This window comes from Lutra lutra, chromosome 6 (genome assembly GCF_902655055.1).
Source record: "Lutra lutra chromosome 6, mLutLut1.2, whole genome shotgun sequence".
Classification (NCBI taxonomy): Eukaryota; Metazoa; Chordata; class Mammalia; order Carnivora; family Mustelidae; genus Lutra; species Lutra lutra.
This window is the reverse complement of record NC_062283.1, coordinates 146360679-146388004: the sequence shown is the minus strand read 5'-3', so window position 1 is coordinate 146388004 and position 27326 is coordinate 146360679. Positions and strand designations below refer to the sequence as shown.

General features: G+C 53.0%; 1 protein-coding gene across 1 annotated transcript in view; it reads right to left on the bottom strand.

Annotated features, from left to right (window-relative positions):
- The window catches only part of IGF2R (insulin like growth factor 2 receptor), a 96718-nt gene that overhangs the window by 31978 nt on the left and 37414 nt on the right, over nt 1-27326 (bottom strand). The window contains exons 6-22 of the mRNA XM_047735205.1: nt 26527-26656; nt 25134-25239; nt 22063-22225; nt 21712-21886; nt 20782-20885; nt 15579-15743; nt 12676-12816; nt 11330-11470; nt 10096-10233; nt 9339-9486; nt 8643-8820; nt 7894-8009; nt 7260-7428; nt 5931-6110; nt 3566-3667; nt 2348-2449; nt 477-672 (exon numbers count right to left, since the gene is read on the bottom strand). Coding sequence (XP_047591161.1) covers nt 477-672; nt 2348-2449; nt 3566-3667; nt 5931-6110; nt 7260-7428; nt 7894-8009; nt 8643-8820; nt 9339-9486; nt 10096-10233; nt 11330-11470; nt 12676-12816; nt 15579-15743; nt 20782-20885; nt 21712-21886; nt 22063-22225; nt 25134-25239; nt 26527-26656 — 2454 coding nt within the window. The remainder of the gene's footprint in view (nt 1-476; nt 673-2347; nt 2450-3565; nt 3668-5930; nt 6111-7259; nt 7429-7893; nt 8010-8642; nt 8821-9338; nt 9487-10095; nt 10234-11329; nt 11471-12675; nt 12817-15578; nt 15744-20781; nt 20886-21711; nt 21887-22062; nt 22226-25133; nt 25240-26526; nt 26657-27326) is intronic.

Here is a 27326-nt window from a genome sequence, read left to right as displayed (position 1 = left end):
AGACATGTTTCCGAACACGTAATACTGGGGAGGTTACGGGCGGGGGGCGGGGGCCACTGAAGGGCTCCTGCGGCCAGGGTGGCAGCAGGCCACGGAAGGAGCCACAGCAGTCCACGGGGACGGCAGGTGACGCCAGCACCCCCACTCGGTCCGGGAGGGAACTGAAGCAAAGAGGTTCAGTAGCAAGCCAGAGATCGCAAAGCTTTACGTCCAAGAACCACCTGAGGGACTGGCTGTGGGGAGGCTGGGGATGGGGCAGGAGGAAGGAGAGCCAATAGCACAACCCCGCTCGTGAAAGGGCCGCACGTCGGGGCCTGGCAGAGCACACAGGTCGATTCGGGAGTGTGGGGCCATGGCCCAGAGGCGGGAGGTGGGGGGCAGGACAGCAGGTGGTTCTCGGTACATGCCCAGAAGGTTCCCAGTCACGAAGACCCCGGGACACCCAAGAGCTGCACCACAAATGGTCCAGAGCTCACCTGTGGCGGGGGAAAGTGGCCCTTTGTAGGACAGGGTTATAAAGCCCTCCGTGGACAGCTGCAGGCTTTTCTCCAGTCCAACCGGCCTTTCTGGCTTCAGATTCTTGAGACCCTCTGTCTCAGTCTCCGCCTCACAGCCAGAGGCTGGTTTTCCATCGAAGGTCCCGCACACGGGCATCGTACCACACACGTTAAACTGGGGGCCAGACAGCGAGAACCACGCACGTTAACTCGGGCCACGTAACTCACCACCAGCAAGAGCCCCAGCAACTCAAATGCCGTCCCGTGACCCAGATGGTGCTCAAGTCGCCAACCACACGCTCGGGCCGCTAAGCCCTGAAGCTCGCACGAAAGGCAACATCTGAAGTCCAGTGACAATGCCCGTGAGCTGCTTCAGAGGAACGCGCAGCGCATTTACGGACACGGAGCCACATCCATGAGGCAAGAGGCTCGTCGCAGGGGACAGAATGCGGACAGCGCGTTGTCCCGACAGCGAGGCAGGACACGCTCTGTGGCAGGAAGACACAGGGAGGCTCCACCGCTTCCACTAAGCGCTCGCAGACGGCATGTCCACCATCGAGGTCACACGCTGAAAGCACTTTTCTTAAAAACTGAAGCCCCCTACTCTGGAAATGGCCAGTTAGGGGCTCAGCCACCAGGTGGGCTCAGGGACAAAATGCTTTCCTTCTTTCAAGGTCTCGTCTGTGAATGAGCATCAGGGCTGAGAGAAGCCCGGGCCTGCCCTGCTGAGCCGTGGGCACTGGCTTCTGGCTGCCTGCACCTGAGGCCCCTCCGACTGAGGGTGCAGGCTCCGGGCAGATGTCTCCCTCAGCAGCTTCAGCAGCGAGGGAGGGCCCCAGGGGGACCTGGGGGCAGCGGAGCCCAGTAGGCCCAGGGGACGAGGGCACAAAGCCAGGGAGCCGGCTGGAAAGCCGTGTTGTCCTAAGTAGATGGCAGCAGGCTATGCTATCGCCCAGGAACCTCAACACACCTGCCACCTCCTGACGCCCCTGCCAGCAGCCACAGGCAGAGCCTGGCTGGCCTGCTTCTAGCACATTCTTTATGAGGCAGAGTACTTTCCAGCACGTCCTCTACATGGGTCAACAACGTTCTTGTCTGCCTGCCTGACTCTCACTCTCACGTGTGGGCACGTGAGCTCTCACCTATTGTAAACCGAACTGCCTGAACGATTTGAGAGTTGGGGGTAGGTGGAGGACCTGCCAGAGAACTGCTGAGGGCAACGCTGTGCAGCGCTCTGCAGGGCAGCCGAACAAGCTGTAAGCTCTCCTGCGTGAGGTGTACCCGCACCTCGGTATCACATCGACAAAAACGTTCTTATCCCAACTTTGTGTTTTTAAAGGTCATTCTGTCCTTCCGCCAGGCCTATCAATGAAAGAAGCACTGTCAGAAGATTCTAGAACAGAGCCACCTGGGTCCTCTCTCTTTTCTAGGATCAGGTAACTACCACTTCCTCTCGACTGGTGGTTCTCAGACTCCAGGGGGCATCGGAATCACCTGGGGGATGGTTAAAACAAATGGATGGACCCACCGCACAAAAATCTGTATTTCTAACAAATTCCAGGTGACTCTGACACTGCTGGCCCAAAACCACGGCTCCAGACACACAGCAACAGATCAGGAATAATTTATTTTTGGAAAAATGGCACCCTCACATCAGCACTACAGCAGGATGGGACTGAGTTTTTCCTCCCTTTCCCCTTGAATTTGGATTTTTCGCTCCTCCTGGGTGAGAGCTGCCATCGCTGTGCCATTCCTAAAGACACCGGCCACCAGCCACCCCAGCTGCGGGTGACTTCAGTGCATTCTGCCTTGTTTCAAAGCAAACTGGAAATTCATCACATAACTCTTACCACAAAAGTCTTCCCGATTCCCGGGACCACGTATCCTTGGGAAGTGTTCAGCGGGTTAAGATCGAACACAAAGCCACTGTTCGGGTCCCTTATGGAACAGGCCTGCAGGAGCAACGGGGGAAAGAGACACAGGAACTCAGACGACACAGCGTACCTCCAAAGCCTGCGCGCACGGACCTCACAGAACACAGGCTTCTCACTGACCTCAAACCCCCAGCAGACAGAGGGCATGACTGATTAAGAACAAAAACAAGCAAAAAATCTTAAAGTTGGTTTAAGTGTTCTGTTTTCCACCTCACTTATTCACTTAAAGACAATGGTGATGGGAGGCACGACAAGGCACCTCACGTCCCTTCTCTTCTAAGAGACATCGTAAGCCTTCCCCTCCCCCTTGTCTGTTTCCTGCGCAGTCCACCAGATGCGGGGAAAGGAGCGGCAGCCCCAGCCGCGGTACGTGTGGCCGAGGACAGAGTGCGGCACCCTGCCCTCCCCGCCCTCCGCAGGCTCCACCAGCCCACAACCCTGGCTGGGAGCAGCCGTTCAGGTGAGCCTGGGTTCTGCTGCTAAAGCAGAGATTGTGAAGGTGGAAGGAGAGAAAGAAGTCCCCCCACAGAGAAAACAGCCAGGGCTGTGGGAACCACAAGTCTCCCTTCAGAGTCACAGAGCACATCACAGCGCGGCCGGCTGCCAGGCTCCGCAGGAGGGCACGAGCACAGGCCACGCCCAAGAGCAGGATACGCCGGGATGGCAACAGACACACAGAAGAAATGGCAGTAACGGGGCTGGGGTTGGAGTTTTAGAACGTCGAGCATCACACCGAAACAGACGGGCCAGGTGTGCAGATGACTGGAACGTGTGAGATCTTAAAGCGATGTGCTCACCACTCACTCCTCGGCGGCGGCGGCGGCGGTGAACCCTCAGAGCCCACAGGGGATGCCACCGCCAACACAAATGGGACAAGGGAATGGAGCAAAGGGCAGGAGTCTGCAGTCAACGGGGAATAAGGCTGAGGGTCTGGTTCTTAGCCCAGCATCTGCGAGCCAGGGTTGGGGAGAGCCACGCAACAGGACTCCCAGAGGTCTGCTGTCAACACACAGGAAACAGGGGCGCCACTAACAGATCTGGAAGCACGAGGGAAGGGGCGAGTGCGGAGCTGGGACACCCGGTTGGGAAGATTCAGAGCCGGCTCACCGAGACACCCCATGACCGCTCCCGTACCTGGTCTGTGTCCGTCGTTATTTGGATAGGACAGGCGGCCTCTGTGTTCCACAGGAAACTGACCACACACTCCCAACTGAGGGAAAATATGGGGTGAGGATTCTGAAAGAGTAAACCCAGGGGAGAGTCAGCACAACAGAACAGCTCAATCTCCCCAAGACAGCAGCGTCCTCGTATATGAAACCAGCCAGACCCTACTGAACGTTTAACTGTGTGTCCGTGATCGGCCAGCCACCTGTGTGCACTAGCTAGTTACGATGGAATGTCCTCATTATTCCTACTAAAAAGATGGCACCCCTCAGGCTTGGATGTCACGAAATTCACCTGAGGTCATGGGGCAGTAAACGGCAGAACCGAGGTCCAAGTCTTGAGTTTAAGCCCGTGCTTCTGAGAAACGCTCTACGCTAAGAACACGCAACGTGAGAAGCCAGACACAGAGAGTTCACCTACATAAGCCGAAAACTGGGGAGAAGTGCCCTGGGGGGTCAGAGGCCAGCGCAGGGGCAGAGAAGTGACTGGAAGGGGCACCCATGCTCCATGCAGCTGCTCCCAGCTCAGTGTGAGCGTGCTCCCAGCTGTCCGTGTCATGTACACTCCGTGCACTTTTCTGGGTGTGTTGGAGAAAGAAGTTCCCCAAACATGCACGGGACCACGTTCTGCAGCAACATCAGCTCACGCCCAGACAGTTTGTCACGCCACTGGGAGTTCTGCTAGCATTTCTCAACAGAGCCTCCCCATGACCCCGGGAACCCGGTTCTGTCATCACCCACCATGTGTACACAAACGAGAACACAGGGACCCAGGGAGTCAGGACACCCACCCAGGCTCGCAGGAGAAGGAAATGGCAGCCGCCTGATGGGGAGCCCACACCTTGCCCACCGAGCACCCTTGGACCTGGAAGTCCCCCACCCTCTTGGCCTCGACACCCGTCCCAGTAAAACAGAAGCACATCAGTCCCTACTGCCCCACGGTGTGTTTGTGAAGAGGAACTGCTTTAGCCGTGAAAGTTCTCAAAGTCCCGTGGCTTGCGGAACCCTGCAGACGTGACCTCTGCTCACAGTCTCTGGCTGCATGGGGCATGGCCAGCCCCATACAGGCCCTCGGAGATACAGTGACTATGGGAGGCCACTCTGAAAACACAGCACAGTCCACATAAGGTGTCACAGGAAAGCTGGAAAACTGAGGACCCCGGAAAACCACCTGGAACAGTCCAGTATGTCCACGGCAACGAGAAACCACAGTGGGAAGGGGGAGGCATGCAAGGCTCTAAGGAGGGGTCACAGACATGCCCAGAGGATGGCAAGGGCTGGGCAGGGCAGCTGGGAACCCTTCCTGAGACTGAGGAAGAAAGCAGCAAACCCAACCCCAGGCTAATCACAGAATGTGTTTACTGTTCGGTCATGGAACACCTCTCTTGCACAACACCAGCCCACACTCACCCAGCTAATAACTTCATCCCCTTATCAGAGACCCCTTCTTGACCTCTAAAGAAATCATCTCCTGGAAAAAATCGTGTATTTGCAAATGACACAGAGACCTCAGGATCTGCAAGGCACCTGGAATGTGGGGGACAAAGTCCACGGGACCGCCGGCACTGGATACACTGTGCTCTTCCTTCGATGAAGCCAGAGGACTCAGCACGCGTACCTGACCCTTTTAAATAACTTATTTGATAATTAATGTGAATTCCACTATCTACACTCTGCATTCATCTAAGAATCTGGCAATTATTCAAAAAACACATGACCCAGATATAAATGTGAAACTCCAGGTTAAAAAGGACTGGGTTTGTGACAGCCAAGTTCTGAGCATGAGAGCCAGGGATGGGGCATAACACCATGAAGGTGTTTCATGCCATTGTATTGAACGCCTAAAAAAAGCTTAAATGGTACATTTTATGTTACATATACATTTTACTGACTTTTTTTTTTTTTTTTTTAAGGAAAACGATTGCGACCATACAATGACCCCCAGAGCAGTTTTATTTGTGGGATTTTTTCTTCTGTTCTTCCCTGGCTGAGGAACTCAGGGCCAGAAGCAATCTCTGTAACTTTCTCGATTTCCTGGCCTTCATTTTTTATCCTTGATTTGCCCACAAATTACACACATAACCCTCACTGTTCATCTGTGGCCCTGAGCAGCACTGACCCCAGCTTCCTTGTCTATAAATGTCCCTAAGACCTGTTCTGCCGTCAGGATCCCCCATCACCAGCTGACAAGAACTAAGGGACAGGATAGAGTCCACACAAAACCCTGAGAGGAACCACCACCCCAGACCCCTTCATCTCCAGAAGACACACAGAGACTGGCACTCTGCCACAGAAGACCCTGAAGGAAGCAAGGTCACGGGCAACGCGCGCCTTACCAGGCTGCCCCTGGAACAGACGAGATGGATCCTGGTGGTGTAGGTGGTCAGCCTCCCATCGCTGGTGGTGCACGCCGAGCCATTCACGTACTCTATGAGGAGGCTGCCGCTGTCCTCCACTGTAGGGCCTGCCTTTGCGACCCCCAAGTTACTAATGGATGCCACCTCAGAAAAGGAGCCCTGCAAACAAACGGGTCTATTAGGTTTTCCCTCCGCAGAGAAAACAAGGCTTCTTCCCGACTGCTACATTTGATTCTTGTTATTCACAGCACTTGTGATCTGTGAAGTCACCACAAACATCGCCCTGTCACTCCCGGGGAAACACATACCTATACAGACACCATCCCACAGAGATGATGATCTTAAATCCTGAGAACTCCTGCTGGCACATTCTACTTTATTTTATGAGAATAAACTTGGTGAGTGATGGGTCTGAGGCCATCCCAACAGGCATCCAAGGTGGGCCTCGAGCCCTGCCCCCAGACCCCACACAGCCCCTCATGTCCCCTTCCACGGTCGTCAATCGGACAGGCCTCGAGAAGGAAGAGCTTCTCCTGGCCCCGGGAATGAACTCTGGGGCCGCTCCGCACACATCCACAAAGGACTGGGGCACTGCAGGTTTTGATCTGGGGCCACAGGGTGTGCTGGCAAGACAGTGATTCCCAAACACAGAACCCACGGACAACGAGGGCGGACTGTACTCTGAGGCCATCGCTCCAACGGAGAGCGCACACACGGGTGTGCCCGCACACACACAGCAGGGAACGTCACTCCTACCCGCCAGGGCGCGCTCCAAGCTGCCACATGACAGGCACCAGGAAAAGTACGTTCCCGACGTACAACGCCCTATTTTCAAAGCAGCACACATACATCTTTATTTTAAGATTCCCTGAGCATGAAGAACACAGGCAAAGGGCCCAGAGCTGTGGCGGCCGCCGCGCTGGATCGGGGAGGAGGTGCCCCAAGCAACGGAGCGCGCACAGCCCCGCCACAGCCACAGCGGTGGTCCTGAGCCACGCTCCCCTGCGTGAGCGGAAGCAAGAGCCTCTGGAGCCAAAAACCATTCTTCACAGAAGGCTACAGACTGAAGGACACTCGTGAGCTCCATCAAGACCAGGCATCGGAACGTCCTCCACCCCGTGCCGTGATCGGAGGCCGCCAGCTCCAAGGCATTTCGTGAAGTTCTAAATCTGAACGACGACTCGAGTGCGATCACGTGTGGGGGGCGCTCCTCCAGCTCAGGGGGCTTTGTCCCAGGGGCTGGGTCCACTCTAAAATACCCGCCTCCACCCGCCAAGTCACGTGCTCTGCAGGGAGGGCGAGACCCACCTGCTCATTCTTGTACCTCATCTGGCACACCGACGCGTACCGATCGCAGCCCGGCACCGGGTTCAGAGGGCGACACACGTTTATGTAGTATTTCCTCCACGAGCTGTGCTCGCCCGCATTGTCCATGGCATACCAGTTTCCTCCATGACCGCCCTCAGATTTCGCGAGACTAAAATGTGAAGGCAAAATGCATGCTTCTGATGCTAACAGATCCCAGTCCGACAAGTCATTTCTAAGAAGTTAGGGACAGACAGGATGGAACTGCCCTACCCGTCAAACCACGGGATGCAGCTCACCGTGACTCACAACACCCACGACTAGCTCGACCTTCACTGAACTCGCACGCAGCAGACCCTGCACCGGCCCCCTCCCCCACACCTCTGTACTGACAGTCTGTGTTGTAAATGATGCAGCTGAAGACAGACTTTGCTATGACAAAGAGCAATGAACGTCACAAAGGCGACCAGACCGTTGTTAGAATTCCTTCTGCTTAAAACTCCCCATCTTGGCCCTGCACCCCCAGAACTTACTTGACTCCCCATTATCCACCCAGTTATGAGCTCACCAGCCAAGCCTAAGCCAACCTGGACCCAGGCCAGGGCCCAGGCCAGGGGCGGGATGGCCCTGGCCTCACCTGGAGAGATCGTACTGCTCCATCGTGGAGGGGTCGGTCACCACGCACTCCAGGGGCTCCACTGGGCAGGCATAACTGGTGTACCACCGGAAGTTGTAGGTGGAGTTATCTTCCTCCTGATCACGTGACAAGGAGAGAAATGGGACATATGGCAAAGAAAAAGCAAAACATTAACACAAAGTCAGCATTTAAGAAATGGCGGGCACTTTCCGTAAGTAAGAACCACAGGAAAGAAAGTCTACTTTGCCCGTCTACACCTGTCTTATTACAAATGACGATGTCCCAGTAATAGATTAGGACTCAGCTGAGTAGCATCAGCATGATTTCTGATGCAAGTTTCATACACAAAATCAACAGAGTTGTGGGTAACCCAAGGTGTACAGCCCAAAGAATAACCAGCTTGGATGAATGGTGCCTACGTACCCTGGCAAATCTAAAAAGATTAATTAAAATCATAGGAGATGTTGATTGGCCAAGAAACCAGACAAATAATAGCTCTGCTTCGAAATAAAGGGCCCATGACAGGGTCCTGTGTCTCAGGGAGCCAGACACATTGATGGATTCTCCCCAGGAAAGACCATAGCTCACGCCTCACCTGTGGATAGAACCTCATTTCATTCCAGAGAAGTCACCAGCCCTGTTCCACCCACTGTTGTCTTGCACCCTGCCTTTACGAGACTAGGGTTCTCTCCCTCCCGGCTCTCCTCGGTGATGGAAGCCCACGCGTGCTCACACCGCACAGCTCCTACCTGATACTCAGGTACACCGACTCCGGCCTCTCGGTCACAGAGGAAGGTGATCAGTGTGGCTCTTGGTGTGTGCTTTTCATTATTATAGGGCGTGCCATCTTTGTAGTTCAACTTGATCATGCCATCGTAGTAGGACAGTTTAGCATTGCTCAGTCCCAAGTTCCAAGCCTTATTACCACTAAAACAAGCAAACAAGCATCTCTTAGGAAGGACAGCAGGGCCAGAAGGGCTGTCATGCTGTGACCCGGAGCAAGGCCACCGCAGTGCAGGGGTGGGGGGCGCGGGGGTAATGTCCGTGACCCTGGGCTACAGATCACCGGGGTCTGGGGTGGGGCCAAAGGGCAGCCTCACCCCACACCAGGACCCAAGGCCACACTCAGCATATCTGGTTTAAGGTACAACCACCCCCACTGAGCTATTACCACACCGAACAGAGAAACATGTGCGTATCTAAAAACCGAGACACGCAAGCTTTGCTGAAGTAAGGTATTATAAACTCCGAGTGTGCGTGTGGCCTGCTCCCTTTCCAGGAAATGGAGCTCCTGGCATCCTCTGCTTTTGAGCCCAGGGCTTCTTAGAGTTGAGCGCTCCCAGAAAAGCAATGATGACTGTGGAGAACACACCTACTCCTAAATAAAACATCTGTCAGTATGAGCTATCTAAGGAAAGCCCATAACTAAAAAGGAAGTTACTTGCATTTTTGCTACTTGACAGGCTCCGGAGCCCGGTGGACAGGAACTCAGAGACACCGCACCGCAAACATTTATGTAGAACTCATACTTGTCTGTGTCAACTTTATATGCACCATTTTTCTTTGTGAGAGGTGACAGATCGAAAGAAAACCCTAAAGAAGAGTGAAAACGATGCCATATGTAAGGTCAGTCAGACCATAGTCGAGAAGGGTTGCCCCAGGCTCACAGCTTCAAAGACAGTCTTCCCAGGAACCGGCCACTGGCAGGGAGCCGCGAAATGGCCAAAGAGATGCTTTCCCCTCAGGCCACAGGAACTGCACTGGCGGACATCTCCCCTGGAGATGGATTTGCCACCACCATGCCCGCTTTACTGCGTTAACCTAAAACCAGACTGAAGGCCCAAAACTGCCGATGAACAGCCAACAGTCCATGTGAAGCCAGATGACCACAACACAGTGACCTTCTTGAAAAGTCAAAGGCGGGTTTCTAGGCCATTAAATTCTGCAAAGAGCCTGTCCAAACACCATTCATTTCCTTGTGGTCCTCACATTCTGTATTCAGTGCACACCGCCCTCTACCATGCATCTAAGAGGTAGTAGCTTCCTCATTATCTCCACAGACACCAGAACTCTGGTGAAACAGTGTTAGTCTAGTTCTCAAGCGGGGTAGCTCTTAAACTCTCACAGGAAATACTTAAGAAAAGAAAAAAAAAAAACCTAAGCCGTTGGAGAGGGCACCCCACCAAGGCGGCGCGCACACACCTGCCTGGGAGTCAAAGACCGTGCAGTTCTCGCCGTCCGTCTTGGACAGCACGCAGGCGGCGGCTGTATGCCACTCGAACTCATAGAAGCAGCCATCGTCCTCGGAGGTTCTCAAGACTGGAGCACTTTCCAGATCACCTGTCAGTGAGGAAGACAAATGGATCACTAATCGGTCCTCAACTAAAAATAGACCCACAAATACTGGGATTCCGCTGACATGAGGTTCTCAGAGTAGTCAAACCTGTGGAGGCAAGAAAGAAGGGCAGTTGCCAGGGACGGGGGTGGGGAGCTCGTGTTCAGTGAGGACAGAGTGGGAAGATGAGAAAGTTCTGGAGGCAGACGGTGGCGATGGCGGCACGACGCCGGGAATGTGCTTCATGCCACTGAACCGGACACCCTAGGAAGGCCAAATGTTGAATTTCATGTTATGCACATTTTACTACAGTTTCCTAAAAACAATAAATTTTGTGTTACATATATATTACCCACAATTCAAAAAACACTCAAAAACAAAAAAATAGTCCTAGCCCTTGGCCGTCTCCCACAGCTGGGCACTTATCCAAAGAAAACATTTCAACAGGAGGCGGACACGGGACCTGCAACAGCACAATCGCCAGCCCTGGAAACACGCTATTAGTCCAACAATAGGGAAAATGGTTAAAAATAGTAAGACCAAGCCATTATCAACAAGGAAGTCCCTAAAAATTATAACTGCAAAACACAGAAGAGTATTCACAAAATGCCATGTTTTGAGGAACATTGAAAAAAAAATTCCGAACATACACAGATTTTGACCCTGTAAAACAATGTAAACCTATAAATATAGATAAGTGAAGAAGAGCACTGTCTCTAAAGGGTGAGATCACGGACAACATTTTTCAAGCGCTTACGATTTTCCCCCTTCGGAGGAAGTAAAGCAGCCGCACAGCCGCGCCGTATCAGTCCCGAGGAAGAGGAAGCCGCACTGAGACCCATAACTCATTTGGAAAATTGCAACATGATGCTCTCGACACCATATGGTTTCTCCATTTCTGGACTGGTCTTGGGTGGGGGCTGGGGGCTCAAATCCACAGACCACCTCTGTAGGTTCTAGAACTGGAAATGTGTGGTACGAACCCTTTCTACCTCCCCCTCTCGGCAGCGGCCCGTGAGAAACAGAAACGAAGGGAGCAGTCTCACCCGGCACAGAAGCCACCAGCACATGTCGCCTCTCCCCTTTCTCAAAAGGGCTCACCTGGCTTACAGATGAGTGTTATGTTAGTCGTTATCTTCTTGTGGCCACAGTCACTACCGTCGGAATAGGAGAGCTGAAGGTTCCCTTTCTCTTTCGTGGGAGAAGAAACAAACTTGCCTAGACTTTTAAATCCATCCTTATCTGGAAGAAAGGGAAAACAGAAGACATAATTATAAATGACGACGATGTAAAAAAAGAGGTACAAACGCGTCAGCCAGGACCCAGCAGGGTGCTATGACCTCTTCCCAGCCCACCCAGTCTGGCCCGGTGGTCGGTGGGTTTTTCCCGAGGCACAGGTTTGGACAGGCCATGGCAGCCACACTGAGGACACCAAGGCCACCTTTAGGCCCACTGGGACAGAGCAGAAATGATAAACAACATCTTGCTCCGTGGGCACGAGAGACAGACAGCAAGCACGAATGTCACACCATCCCAGAAAGTAACACCATTCCCCGACTTCCAGGGCCTTGCTCTCCTGAAAACACAGGTCTTTTGAAAGCACAGCCAAGAGGCTAGAGTTTGTCCCAGGACCAAAGCAGAAACTAACTGAACCTGTCCAGCAAGCCAGGCAGGTGACTACTTCATTCTTGAGTCAGTTGACTTTTACTATGAAGCCCTGAAACTCTGTCCCCAGTCCTGCTTACACAGAGGCATGGGCGTGCCTGGACCAGCTTCGGGAGACACATCAGCAATTCAGAATACCGGGGTAGTTCCCCAAACCCAACCTGGGTTCACAGCTCTTTATCTAATGTTTGTAACAGATTCTGATTACTCCCCCGGGCCTCTCATTTTCCAGGTGAGTCTTAAGTGGCAGACAACTCTCATGCAAAACGTCTGCGTCAAACCAGACACCCTCTGCAGGAAAACCACGGGACCGACAGAATTACAGCAGAAGGAACCCAAGGGGCACAAGTACTCTTCTATGGAGAGTACGATGAGATGCCACTTGTCCAAAGCCATAACTTAACAGTCACGGGCAGTAAAGCTGTTAAAAACTCAAAATCAGTTTCACACAAGTACTGGCAATGTTATTCTCCAAGTTACAAAGGGAAAAGATGACCAAGTAATTCCCAACCTGGCTCCTTCTGTCCCCAGTTACAGGGGCAGCTCACCTCGGACGGCTCTGGCCACTCCCTGGCAGGGGAGCACATAGTTTCTAGAGCACACTGAGCAGTTACCTACATGGGAGTCACTTTCCTCCCCATCCTGGATACGCAGAACCCAGAGAGAGGAGACTGGCAGAAACCACAGGAGCATTCTCTAACTCGCTCCAAACTGGATGCAGCCGAGTTCTATGTGCCTTTGGGAAAACCACTACCGTGAGCCCCACTCTGAGCACAACTCACCGACAGAGCACACGGCTGCATCTTCAGGGCAGCCTCTGGCCTGGCCTTCCTGCAGCACTCTGTGGCAGATATTAACAAAGAAGTGCTTCTTTTCTGTTTCCCCCTCGCTGCCATCCACAGCTTCCCAATTCTGTTCCACTTCTGTAATTTTAAAAGAAACAAAAATTCTTTTAGCCAAAGGCAATGATTATTTCTCTGTGAGTCACACCATAAATGGTGATTAAGCCAAAGGAAAAGGCCCAAAGCTCACCAAGCATGTAGTCCCTAAACCCCAGTACTCACGTTTCTGGATGCAGCAGACCAAAGGCACAGAAATTCACTGAGCAACTCAGGCTTCTCTCCATGGAACAGAAACAAAGCAGGCCCCAATACCTCCTCAGAAGAGTAGCCTTACCATGAGGTAGGGACAGAGAATCAATCAGCGAAACTCTCCCAAGCACCGAAGTGTGAAATCAGAAATGGAAAAGCACATCCAGATGGCAACCTGTGCCTTGCACCTGGCCGAGCACCACGCCTTTGGTCCCACGCCCTCCTCCGACCACCAGGAAGGTCAAAGACACCTGCCCCCGCTTCCCCACCAGCAGACCGAGTGCAGGCCATGCTTTGTTTCAGGAAAATAACAAATCAGACTGGTCCCTGAGCTCAAACATCTTGTGATCCAGTCATGTACGAACAGAATCAGAACTTCACAGAAGGTTGAGGGCGTGCCCGCGAGTGGAAAGAGCAGGACCCCGAATCGGGAGGTGTCCCACAAGCAGTGGCCAAAAGGATGAATTAGAAATGTGTGTGAAGGGCATACAGAGACTGAGGCTCTCCTTTTACAGACAGGATGCTGGGGTTCAGAAGGGAAAGGCCACCACTCGTCAGGGTAACAGTTACTCTGAAGAGCTATGTGCCAATATCAACAACCGAGAAGAGCCCATAGGAGGTCATGCAAAGACAAACAGGGACAAGGCCAGGGGGAGTGGGGTGAGCTGACAAGCTATAAGGCAGGAGGACTGTTTAAAGCTAGCAAGGAAGGAGTTCTGAGGCAACCTCAGCAGTCTGTGTGGATCCTGAGGAAACGACCAGGTCCCTGGAGAGCCAAGGGGGGGCACGTGTCGGCTGTGTGAGCGCATGTGTCTCTGTATCGCTCACTGGCCCCTGTGTGTGTCTGTACGCGGTGGCGTTTAAACAACAGTGCCGGACAAAGGGCTCTCGAAGTACCACCCAGCTTAGTGAGACAAAGCTGAGGCCCGCAGGAGGCAGACAACTCACTGAGGACCAAGCACAACACCGTGTTCTCTTTCCACCGCACAAAGCCGAGCTCTTCACGAACACGTGTGAAGCAGCACTGAACCACGGCATCATTCCCAGCTGACCAGGTGCTGAGTGACTAACGCACAAAGTACGTTTGCTGCCAAGGTAGTTCATCAAACTTGAACATTTAGACAGGTCTCGTGTCAAAAAACAGCTCTCCGACACTCCTTACAAGAGCGGAATCCCTCCTTCTACTATCCTACTGTCCAAACCAGATGAGGACTCAGAGCGCAGGAGTCATCACTCCCACGGCATGGGTAACTCCGTGACTCTAGGCAAGCATTCTACCTCAGATATTATCTCCACAGATGCAATTTGCTTCTACTTACACCTAATCCCAGGGCTGACAAAAGGGCAAAACTAAAAATGTCCCAACTAGATTCAGCTTCCCTATTGGGAACCCTGATTCTTAGCACTCGGTCTCTCGACACACGCCTCTCCCCACCCCCCATGAAGTTCAAAGGCCTGGGGCAGGGGTCACGCTCGCCAGGACCCAGTCTGGTGCCTGCCACATAGCCTATGCCCCACGACACCTGCAGAGCAGACTACCTCCAGCTCGGCCTGTCTACCGTGAAGCTGGGTCTCACGGACAGACCTCGTCACTCAGATGCAGCGAGGAACATGGCATCCAAGGGCTCCCAGCCCATTCTCCTTTCAGCCCCACAAGCATCAGAGGTTGCACAGGAAATGCAGACCCCACTTTAGAGAAGGGAAAAGAGAGAGTAAGACAAAGGGGGAAAGCATGGGGGTCAAAATAGAGAGTGACCCCAGCCACATTGGCCTTCACACCGACTGTCCGACCCTTGAAGCCCGACAGGCCAGGGGCGAGGTGGAAACACGGCCCACTTGAAGCAGGCTGCTGTAGGACTCTAAACTTCCGCTGTTGACGGTTTGTTTAAATTTTTTTTTTTACGTTATTTATTTATTTGACAGAGAGAGAGAGATCACAAGTAGGCGGAGAGGCAGGCAGAGATAGAGGAGGAAGCAGGCTCCCTGCTGAGCAGAGAACCCGATTCGGGGCTTGATCCCAGGACCCTGGGATCACGACCCGAGACAAAGGCAGAGGCCCAACCCACTGAGCCACCCAAGCGCCCCCCGCTGTTGACTGTTTTTAACTGAGATGTAAGTGACATGGAACATGGTAGTCGTTTCAGGTGGACAACGTTGTGACTCGATCTGTGTGCCCCCATGTTTAGTTACCATCCACACCACAAACAGATACAAATGTGTGCATGTGTGTGTGTGAGGAGAACTTTCAAGAGCTCCTCTCTTAGCAACAAGAATGTGTATCTAAAATAAAAAACTTTCTAATCACAAAGTTCAAGGCCTGGGACTTGGCACTTCTTACTAAACTAGGATAAGATTAGCCAGGGCATCCCAATTAGAAGAGTCATGCCAACCTCAAACTCAGGTATTTTGCCTCCTAATTCAGCGTCATTCCTAATAATTTGTACAACTGCTGCGTGAAAAGGGATGGGGGGGACAGGAAACAATTAGCTGACAGCTCAAGAAAAGAGCATTTCCAAAGGTTTTCACAGGGAAAGAGGCAAGAGAAGGTTCCCGTGACCAGGTGGACGGAGCCCCACGGGGTGCGCGGGTCCTACCTGAGTGCCGGGCCAGTGCCGACAGGTCGTATCGCTTCTTCCCGTCAGTCACACTGCAGAGGAGATCCTCCTTCTCCTTCACACAGGCGTACTTGGTGTCCCACGTGAAGAAGTAGGTACAGTCTACCTCCCCGGTGAATACAGGCACTCCTTTCCCATCATTAACTATGCAATTGGAGAAGGGAAAAAACAAGCACCCCATTATGTAGCCAAAACCTGGTCAGCCCACTGACCACCCACGCCAGCAGGGCAGTGCCAAGCCCCAGACATCAGAGGTGTCAGAGATTGGACGCCTTCTCTGGAGTCTCAGACAATCCTCAACCCCTCAGTGGCAGTCCTCTGTCCCTCCCACCTTGGTAGGAGGGTCTCAGTAAGCCATCAGGCCGTTCACAACACGCTCGCCGTGGGCATGAAATGGGGGCCTGACGAGGAACAAGTAAGCCCCCAGGCAGGGCTTGCCATGCACGGGCCGTGGTCAGCCCCGAACAGGCTCATGAGTGGCCCCCACGACAGACAACGAGGGATTCACCCACAGGCGGACGGAGACCAGAGCTCGAGCTCTAGGAGCGCCTCTGGCTTTGTGATGCAGTGACGAGATTCACCTCTGACCTGAAACGGAAGGTCAATGGGAACAGCCACCCCATCGAGGGGCCGAGGCCCACGTGCCCTCCCAAGGCCCGGGGCATGCCTCCAGACATCCCAGCATCCTCGACCCTCAGGCCTTCATCGGGGTCCCATGCTCCGCTCGCCACACGTCCGGAGGCCCTGATGGCTCAGCTCCAGCCTGAGAGCCAGCGCTTCCTGGGCCACTGCCCTGATCCACACAGCCTGGGATTCGGCAAACTTTGGTCATTTTTCCCTTACTAGAAATATCCCCTCGTCTTTCCAAGCTGGTGGACCGCTGGCACAGAGCTCTGTTTTCCACCCCTTGATGGTTTAACAACTCTCCTCTGGACCTCCTGCATGATTTGCCTTTCTTGAGGTCTGGTGCCCTGGAGTGCACAATGTTCTAAAGGAAAGGCAAATAATGTTTTGTACCAAGGGCAAATGATGTTTTGATTGCAACTTCTCTTAAATCTTTAATATTATAAACACTATAATTATAATACCAGCAAGAGCAGCCAGGATGTACAGAGCACAGCCTGAACCAGGCACCGAGCATCGAAAGGCTACAGGGGGCGGTCTGCATAAAGTGCGCTCAGGGATGAGGACTTGACAGATCTTGGCGTATTTAATCCTATGGCACAGGTACAGTTCTAGCCCCATTTTTATAGACGGGGGGGGGGGGGGGGGTCAATTTGCATATGGTTTCCTAGCTAGAAAGCAGAGGAGCCAGGATTCAAACTCAGACAGTCTGGCTCATAACCATAACCACAAGGCAATACTTCCCTACATTACTGTGGAGCTTTTTTTCTTTCCTTTTTTTTTCTCTTAAATGATGGACTTTAAGCCATTCTTAAGATGCAGCACTCCCAGCTTCCCTTTCGACACCAAAGAGCCCACCCTCTCCTGCTGGGACCTTCGGGGCCCCTCCCTCCACCCACCCGCAGCAGAACTCTTTCGCAGGTCACCCCGCCCACATGACTGAGGACCGCTTACTCCTGCTGGGTCTGTCTGGGTTTGCATCTCAATATCTGGAAAAGATCTGTGTTTCCCACAAACCTGGAGCATTTGCCGCATTTCTCTTTCAGCAGGTGAAGTTTACAAACCATTCAATGATACCAGGCCTGGTCTGAGGATCCAGCCCTGCTCTGGAGCTGATTCTGTATCTGAAGTTTACTGAGGAGGGAGCACCCGTTTTCATCACTGGTGTGCATTTCCACTCGCATTCCTTTCTCACCACCCAGTGAACTGTAGAAGAGTGATAACGCCGGAACTACCCAGCTCAGGGGGAAAGGAGTTCCTCCCACGGAACCCAGTCACTCTCCGCCTACAGCATCGTCCCACCTCACGCTTCAGCAAAGACAAAGCTACCCACTCACCCAGCTGGTTTAATTCTCCCTCTAGCCGCACAGCTGGACCACGTTTCCCAGCCTCCCAGCCTCCCAGGTTGGGCTATGCCACTTAGTTCTAGCCCATTTTTTCAAAAATGCTGTTCCCATTCTGCAGAATCCTCGGAGACCAAGTCTACAAACAGCAACACCACGGGATGGGAAGCATGAGACAGGCCCGCGGACCGGAGCCCTGCTGCCAGCACCTCCGATGACCTGCCCTGAACTGAAGAAAATAAACCTTTAACGCAGTGAGCCACTTAAATTTGTGGGTAGCTTTGTACCAGTCTATTCCAATATATCACTCATCCAAAAAAAAAAACCTGATTTCATATCCTTCCCTGACAAGATCCCCAATAGTAAGTATCACATTACAGCGAACTAGATGTTGGCTGCCAAACAAAGGGCGGTGTGTATGTACACACACACGGGCTTGAAGAATGAATGCATGCACCTCTGGGCCTTAAAAACACTTAAGCCCTAGAATCGTGAACATATATAATTCTAGAACATCCAAGTTAAAACTATAAACCACATCATATTACATAACCAATTAACACCCATTCACATAAAAAAAAATTACATTATTACATTTATCCAAATAAACAAAATCCACCAAGGGATTTTTCTCTAAGAACTCTAAATTTAAGCTTGGACGAAATAATAATGCAGTAACTTTTACAGGACATAGTTCGCTCCGAAGTCTGAAGTTGAATCACAGAGCTGGAAGGAGTCGTAAATATTTTATGACCCAACTCCAACGTGAGAGCAGGCTCAAAACCTCTCACAAAACCTCTAGCATCTCCCTGTCCGGTCTTCTTGCCACCATCCTAACTCAAACAGCCTAGGAAGACACTAAGTTTCCACATGAGGACATCTCTGTGAACCCTGTTGGGCCGGCGAGAGGCCAAGGTCACGAGAAGGAGTGGACATGGGGTGGGATGTTCTGATCCATCGGTGCTGACGTAAAGTTTATATGAAGCCAATGTGCCAAAATACTAGCAACTGTTGAATAAAGAGTGGTGAGCATATAGACTTTCACTGTAACATTCTACACGCATGTTTGAAAACCGTTAGCAGTAAAGATAAAAGAGGGAAAGATGGCCATCAGCGCTTTCTTCAGCCTCAGCATGTTCCACACAAGTTCTGAGCGCTGGCGCCTCATCCCAGCCGTCCCAGACTATGTACCCTTCTCAATATCCTCCTCACCTGCTGGGATCTATTTAGATCATTATTCTATCTACCCAGCATGCTCAAATGAGATCAGTACGCGCGCAAAGATCTCAGCCAAGTCATTTATAAAAAGCCCAGAAAAGAACGGGGCCAAAAGGGGTAAAGACAAGGTCGGAGGGAGACTTGAACCACAGGAGTCAGCCAACAGCGAAGCAGCTCGGCCAGCAGGGGAGGGCGGGAGCCCAGGGGCCTGGTGGCCTGGGGACACAGCATGAGGAGCAGGGCACACTTCCCAGGCCTGGGGACACAGTGGAAGCGAGGGACTTCAGAGGCAGTCCCCTAAAAGCCTGAAGAGGTGAGGAGGATGGAAGAAGGACGGGGAGTCTGGGGAGGGCAGCGGGGCATTCAAACCACACGCGAGAAGTGCCCAAAGCAGTCATTATCCTCCACCTCAAGCCCTGGGGACTCCACACTGATTTCTACAGAAAACCTAACTCCTCCGCAGAACTTACATGCTTCTCACCCTCCATTCGAGGGTCATCTTTAGCCACGTTCAGAATCCGAAGCTCTGACCTAGTCACACCTGCCCACATTCAGGCCTCTGCATGAGCCACTCCCTCTGCCACAGAGACCAGTCCCCACGGCCACCCGACCTCCACAACTGGCTTACTGTGACCCGGCCCACGGAGTTCACCGAGCAGCTCCTCCTCTTTCCCTGACAGCCCCAACCAGCTTCGCTGCCCACACCCCAAACCGCTGACTCGCTGCCTCCCTCCCGACAGGGTCCTGGCTGCCGTACTCGCCCGCAGCCCTGGTCTGGCCGGCACGACCCGCATTCCAGGCTCCGTGCCGTCTCTCCCTCTATGCTTTGGGTCTGAGCGCCCGGAAAGTGCGCAGCCTTAATGGTATCCTGGGGCCTCACGGGGTCTAAGCAGACGGATAAGGACAAAACATATACTGAACAAATCCACTTGAACCTGGATGTTACCAAAGCAGGTTCCTGGGTGAGACGGGAGTGCACGCTCCGGGAACACAAGCAGAGGTGGGGCGGGGGGGCGCAGGAGTGAAGGGCACTTTGATTTAAAGCCTCCCATCTGCTCTACTCCAAGCTCCCTCCTTGCCTGTCACCGAGGCGATGTACTAGAGCCTGGTGCGGATCACAGCCTCCCTGGCCCCCTTCACCGTCACTGACACGAGCCTCCAGCACAGTTTACGTCGTGTGCAGCTGCCCCTCCCCAAGCTCCTGCTGAATCGCACAGGAACCAGCCTCATCACAACTGGCCCTCGGTGGGGTCACGGGGTCTCTGGAGCCTCTGTGGTGGTGCAGCCCATCGCAAGCAGGCCGGCTCCAGTACAAGCTCCGAGCAGAGGCCCAGCCTGCCTGTGCGTGCCTGGGGTCCCAGCCTGGAGGACGACCAGTGTGACAGTCCTCTGATAACTATGGGACCCCATCACCTCCCTGCAGATGTAGCCTGTGCCCGAGAGCATCACGATACAGACTACAGCACAGCTTTCTGAAATGCTAGCACCACTGTGACCTCAAGAAAGCCCATTCTCACTGCTCAGAAAAACCAAACGCTCCACTCAAACTTGCTCTGTGACCTCTTGTGATCCCCCACACCCCGCCTCTACCAAAGGGTTGCTCATTTGCAGAAAGGGTCGTCTTGAGACTTCCTTCAGAAAAGAAGAGCTCTTTAGTGACCACCCCTCGAGGGTGGGGAGCAAACCCACCCTGCTGACCGGCACACGCTCTGGTGCGAGCCAGAATTCGAAAAAGAAATGCTTTCCCAGCAAGCCCAGGGCTGGGCCCCTTCCCAAAACAAACAGAGAGCAGAGGAAAATGGAAACAGGATGTGTGTGTCATGGGTGGGATGGGGTAGAAGGGGCACTCCTACCCACTCCAACAGAGCAACCTAGTCTGGGGACCAGAGGGGGCCACGTCCGAAGCAGAACGTCTGCCTGGTCCGTCCGCACGTGGCTCCTGAGGACACACATGCTCCCGTCACGGCAACGGGCGAGGACGTGTCGCCAGCGCTCACCTGCCGTCTTGTTGCACTCGAAGTTTATGACACTCATCCGCTGGAAGCCGGAGCTGCACTTGTCTCCTCCGGAATAGATCAGGGTGAGGTCCCCATCGGAGTACCTGGATGTTTGCGACACAGACACAGGGGTTGGGGGAACCAAGAAAGAAGCTCGAATCGTGACACGTCTCCACATGACGCCTTCTGCATACCATCCGCCGTCAGCACTGACATAAGACAGCAAGCTCTCTGGCCAGCTGGGGGAAAGAGTCTAAAGGAAATGAGTTCCAAATGTACGGGCTTGTCGTCCTCCAGCTTCAAAGCAAGAGCCGGCAGGAGGAAAGCACTGAAGGTTTTGCTCTGAGCATGAAAACTCTTCCACTCGTTCTGGATTCTGTACAAGATAAATAAAGCCAGAGAAACACACAGTGTGTCTAGCAATCGCCATAAACGCGCTCTCGCCTGAGTGACCCTGGACAGCACTCATCGGCCCAGAGCTACGTTCTCGTAACGCTTTTGCAAAGATGACTACCAAATTACGGGTCACAGGGATTGTACTGAATGTGTTTTCTTAGTTGTTTCAAACTTTGATGTAATGCTAACGGCATTTCAGATTCTCAAACTGCCAGGGAAAAATCAGAACTCCTCAGAAAAATGTATTTTAAAATACAAAGGCCTAATCGACTCTTGACCTAATGAAATACCTTTCCTACAGTGTGATTCCTTACACAAAACAGAGGATCAAGCGAACCGTTTTCACAGAAACGGTCTTATTGGAAAGCCAGGATTGGTGACAAATGGCAACTCGCCTACGTCAGACAGGAAGGAATGCCGGATTAACGGACCTGCCGGTTACTTTATGGAAAATGGAAGGAGGAAGGAGACAAGGGGAGTCAGTTACGTTTCACAAAAACAGACACAATGCACTTGAAATTACTGTTTACACACCGGAGGGTTTGATTCTGGTATTTTCCGGCTACTTTGATTTGAGAGGGTTCAGCCTTCTTCACTTGGCAAACGGCGGCTTCTTTCTTACTACAGAACGGTACTTCGACTTCTCCACAGACATTCAAATAAAACATATATTCCTTCCCATCTGAAGTGTAGTAAGAGGAGGACGGACCTAAAGAAAGGGGAACCGATGAGGAGAGGCTCTGTTACATCCCCAGGTGCTAGAGGGTCAGGGCATAACCTCGGGCACACCCGAACCCCTCTTGGAAACACCCACCCAGGGACAGAGATGAAGTGGGCCCCTTCGCACACGTTCGCCTTCACGCTTCCTTTCGAAGCACCCCTCACCTCTGTCCTGTCGCAGTGGCTGGAGGTCAACAGTGATGTCATGCTGCTCGCTGCTCAGAGAGCAGGTTTTACTCTCCAGATAATCTCTGTGGCACGCGTACTCAGTGATCCACTCGATTTCGTAGCGGCAATTAGACTCTGCTGTGAGCTTGGGAATGGTGCCCTATCAAGAACGGTTTGAAAGGAGCAAAAGTAATGTTTTTATTTATTTATTTATTTTTTAAAGTAATGTTTTTAAATGCAGATTTTCCATGCCTCTGAAAAGCTCAAAGGTACGCTGTTGGGTTTTTATGTTCTTCCGTTCCTGTTTCAGACCGAGAACCGCCTCAACTCAGTTCCATTACGGGCGTCTAAACACCCTGTTGACGTGCACCTGTTCCTGTCTCTTTCAAAGGAGTCACACTCGAGGTCCACCCAGGGAGCCCAGCCTGGACTCGACGTCACCTGACAGCCACAGCCTCCGCGTGCAGCCATGACTCATGAAGGCACGCAGCCTGTTCCCTCCTTTCTACTGGAGCAGAAGGGAACGGGCCAGATGAACCCACAAGTTGAGCAGAAACCACTGTGCGTGTGTCTAGGGAGATGGTCCGTAACTCCTTTGCTCCGGTTGTCAAAGGGGCCTCGGGCACACCTCACTGGTCCTTGAATCTGCTCCTGCGCTGGGGGAAGCCAGGGCATGACCCGCCACAAACCCCAATTCTGCCAGAGACCAGCTTTTACAAACATGAGCCCAGATGCTCGTATTTGGTGTGAACAGGGAAGGACGTGTTCCCTGCTGACCAGAGTGCAGTGTAGCCCTTTGAACCATCCTCAGGAGAACGGCCTCACTGGTCTTAGTACCAGGAATAGCCTCGCCACCTCGGAAACACCCCAGGGCCAATGCTGCCCGCGCCGGCCACGTGCCAGGCGCAAGACAAGGCATCAGGGCTACACGCATGGGCTACAACTTAGTAAGACACAGAGCTTCAAGTCCAGTTCTGTCCGACTCAAAATCAAGGCTTTAACTACTTGGCTTGGGGACACTGGACATCTGGGGATGGGGTGCTAAGCGCCGAGTGGTGAAGCCAGGCACTCAAGGCCCCCAGTGCGAGATGTGCTCATCAGGGAGGAAAAGGCAACTCCGTGGAGACAGAAAGTCAACTAGCAGCTGTCAGAGCAGGGGTGCGGAGGGAGGGACGGCAGAGGGAGGGACGGCGCCCGAGCAGAGGGTTTCTTCTGGCCGATGGAAACACTCTCACGCTAGGATCATGCCACTGGTTGCACAATTCGGTTATATGCTAATGACCACTTTGTTGTACTTTGAAACAGGAGAATGTTACAGTGTGTAAATTCAATAAAGCTTTTTTAAGAAGATCTATACGACAAGGTGAACATTTACTAAAATTCCAGCTCCTAAGGGCATTCCATGAGCCTGGTAAACACTTAAAGAAACCCTCAAGTGTTCAGGTGTCGTATGTCACCCAGATCTGTCCGGCGAACGGTTAAGCTGGAAATGGAACCCCTCGCTCCATGAATAACAAAGCAGCCTCCTTTCCTAACACCACCAACTGCCCTGTATCCCACGGAGAAGAAAGGGGAGAGACTCCCAATTCCCCCCACTGTGGTGGAATGAACCACTTCTCCTCGTACGAGCAGGAAGGGGCCAGGAAGGGGCCGCACAAAGACCCCGGCCAGCTGAGAACATCTGTCTCGTCGGGCACGAAGAACTTCACCCCACATCCGCAGGCGCAGACGGACCGTGTCCGCAAACGTCCCTAACATTCACCTTCAGAACTCATGTCGTCTGTGGGCCAGTCAGGTCTTTACTGAGCGGACGCCACGTGGCCCTGCAAGTCTGTGGACACGAAGTGGAAAGCTGGCCTGGCCTACACTTTTGTCTCCACATCCCCCACACACAAAACGGGCCAGCACGGGCCAGCTGCCAGCACGAAACCAGACCAAATTCCATGTTTGTTTGTGGGGAGGGGGAGCTCGCTTCCCTCGCCAAAGAATTCAACTCCTCCTCCTTCGTTCTATTAAGAGGAGACAGAAATAAATGAGAGGAAAGCCCTGCCCTTCCTCCCGGGGGCTATCTCCCTTCCATCAGCACCCCACACCTGCTAGAACACTCGAACAGCAACGGACACGTGCAACGCGGCCGGGCACGGGCCCAAGGACAGCCAGACCCTGGCCCTACCCTCAAGGAGTTTACAAGTGTGCTGTAACTGAGCGAACAGCCAGAGGACAGGGTCAGGGACCCGCCTGCGAGTATGAGAAGAGGGGATGAAACGCTTCACAGCAAGACCCTCAAACAACAACCTTCCTTCCGGCCAGGACTCTCCCACCTGAGAAGCCCCCGAACTCCGGCCACTGGCCTGCAGAAGCTCGGCCAGGCCTGCACACCATGTGCTCCACTCACTTCTTACTACGTTTCTATAAACCAATTAGCTATTTTCACCTTGCTTATTCTAACAAATACTAGCTAGGAAGTCACAGGTTTAAGATTATATATGTGGTTTTTCAAATGTTCATTCAGATCAGCATTACTATATAAATTTTCAAAATCTTTCCATGAATCCCTTAAAATCATCTCACACAAACCAGAACAAAAGGCCATCCTCGGGGCGCCTGGGTGGCTCAGTGGGTTAAGCCTCTGCCTTCGGCTCAGGTCATGATCTCAGGGTCCTGGGGTCGAGCCCCACATCGGGCTCTCTGCTCAGCGGGGAGCCTGCGTCCCCCTCTCTCTCTGTCTGCCTCTCTGCCTACTTGTGATCTCTGGCTGTCAAATAAATTTTTTAAAAAAGGCCATCCTCCACAGACACGCAATACCACAGGCATCAACACACACGGGGCCCCTCCGGGTTGGGAAGGAGAAACAAGCAGCAGCCTGCCGTCCCCCTGGGACCCTCACACAGGCAGGAGTTCCCCGCCCCCCTCCGAAGCATGTCTTCCTGGAATTCCACCGCCGTGGCTGTCTCTGGCTCCCCCTCTCCGGCCCCAGACCCAGTGCCCCACACCAGCCCCAGATGCGCTCACCTAGACAGCCCACATGAGCACGCTGCCAGGAAGTCCTCCGCGGACGAGCCACTCACCTCTCTGCGCTCCGACGGGCAGACAAACGTAATGGTCACCGCCGGGCTGTGACCGTTGCAGAAGTCCAGCTCCCCGGCCCCTTCTTTCACGTAACTCAGGACCAGCCTGGATGATACACGTTGAGAAAAGAGTGTTATGGAAGTATGAATTCCATTCACATCGACGTGTTGTCCTGAGCGTTCATCCCGCTCACTCGTTTGGGGGCCAAGGGTAGCAGAAGGAACACTAAACTATAAAGGAAGCCACAGTTCGAAATACCTTCAATTTCCATTTTTAAAAAGCTGATTTCAAGTAAACTTCAACGAGTGCTATTTTCTTTTTAAAAATAAATAAAGTGACCAATGTGTAAATTTAAATACTAAGAAAAGCTACTCGAGTAAGACAAACGAGAAAACACTATAAACAATCGAAGAAAACAAAATAAACACAGCGGAGCAGGCCGAGCGCGTTTCTGTCCACGAGGCTGCACGACCGCTTCTTCTCTAAACAATAACTTTGTAAGTAGAAGCCAAGATCTTTCTCTCTCTAACCTGAAGCCAGCCAAGAGCCCCGGCCACCGTGACCTCCCACAGCCAGGAAGAGCCCGAGCTGCCCGAGTGCGCGGGGGGTCTCCCGGCAGGACGCGCCTGCCGCTCCTGGTGCGTCGGCCACAGACCCGCCGAAAATAGATGGCCTTCCTCTTCTCTGAAGACTAGCTCGAGCTCTCAGTGCCCACGCTTTGCAAAGTCCCCTCTCCCCTGTGAGGAGTCACCCACTTGTCACTCAGGACAGCGTAATGGGCTGAATCATGTCCCCCTACAATTCATACTCTGCAGCCCTAATCTCCAGGACCTCAGCATGTGACTGGGTTCGAGGACAAGGCTTATACAGAGGAGAGGAAGTAAAAATGCAGCCAAGGGAGCGTGGGGGGTGGGGACGTGGAGCTAACCAGACAGGACTGGCGTCCTTATCAGGAGAGACCAGGACACAGACACATAGACCAACAGACCCCGCGAGGACAGAGGGAGAAGGCAGCCATGTACGAGGCAAGGAGAGAGGCCTCCGAAGAAACCAGCCCTCCCACCACCTTGGACTCCTAGCCTCCAGAACGGAGAGGAAATAAGTTTCTTCTGCGGAAGCCAGCCTACGGCCCCTCGTTACGGCAGCCCTGGCAAACTAACACAGACACACACACATATATAGAAACCTCCCAAACATTTTTAAATTTAGGTTATGCTCCAGAGTCTTCTGTGGACCAAAGCACTGGCCTGATACACCACCAGTTCTGTGCTAGAACAAGCCACAGCAAGGAGTCCACCAAGGCCCCAGGATCTACGGCATGATCCAAGACGCGGTGGCATCAGACAGGCCAGACAAGCATCTGCAGGAACTCACGCACCAGTGCTGACCCACCTGTCCTTGTTCACCAGCTTCAGTCCCTCCTTGGGTTGGCCAACGTCGAAGGCCTGGTCCCCTCTCACCAGGCAGGCAGCCGTGCCGGCGGGACAGCCACGCAGCTGCGGACTGGGGTCCCGCAGCGAGTCTGTAAGACATCCCATGTGACGCTGTCAGACTGTACCTCAGTCTAAAAGTTCTGAAAGTCCTCAAAGTAACACAAGTTAGTAGAAATCTGGAAACCAGAAACAAGTCAGGCTTAAGAGAGATTCTGGGCGCACCGGGGACCTCTCCAGACGCAGGAAGTGCATGCGTCCTGCCCTGCAGGGCCACTGGGAAGCAGAGGCAAGAGACTCCGTCTGCTCCTGGCAGGAAGAGGTGATGAGAAACAGGGACCGTCACATACTTTGTACTCAAGGAATGTACATACTGCCCCCACCTTCCTAAAGACACACTTACTTGAGCATTATCCCCTTGTCCAAGCTACAAGCAAACTAGAAAACGTAGGCACTCCGTGGACTGGTGGGAAGATGAGAAGGTTCATGGAAGGAACCTACATACAGCTCTGGGACCAGGCCTTAAAAACATCCCTTGCCGTCCCTGTGACTTTGCTCTAATAGCACAACTATCCAATGCCAGGTGCATTCCCGAAGGTCTGGGGGAGGATTAAAGAACATCTAGATGTGCCCAGAACAACAGCCAGACGTCAGACAATCCGTGACTCTGCTTGTACACAGTCACAGGCTTACTTGCATCCCTGGCCTGTGACCGGTACTGTACCTGACCGCAGCTCCATCCAGGGCTGGGACTCAGGGCCT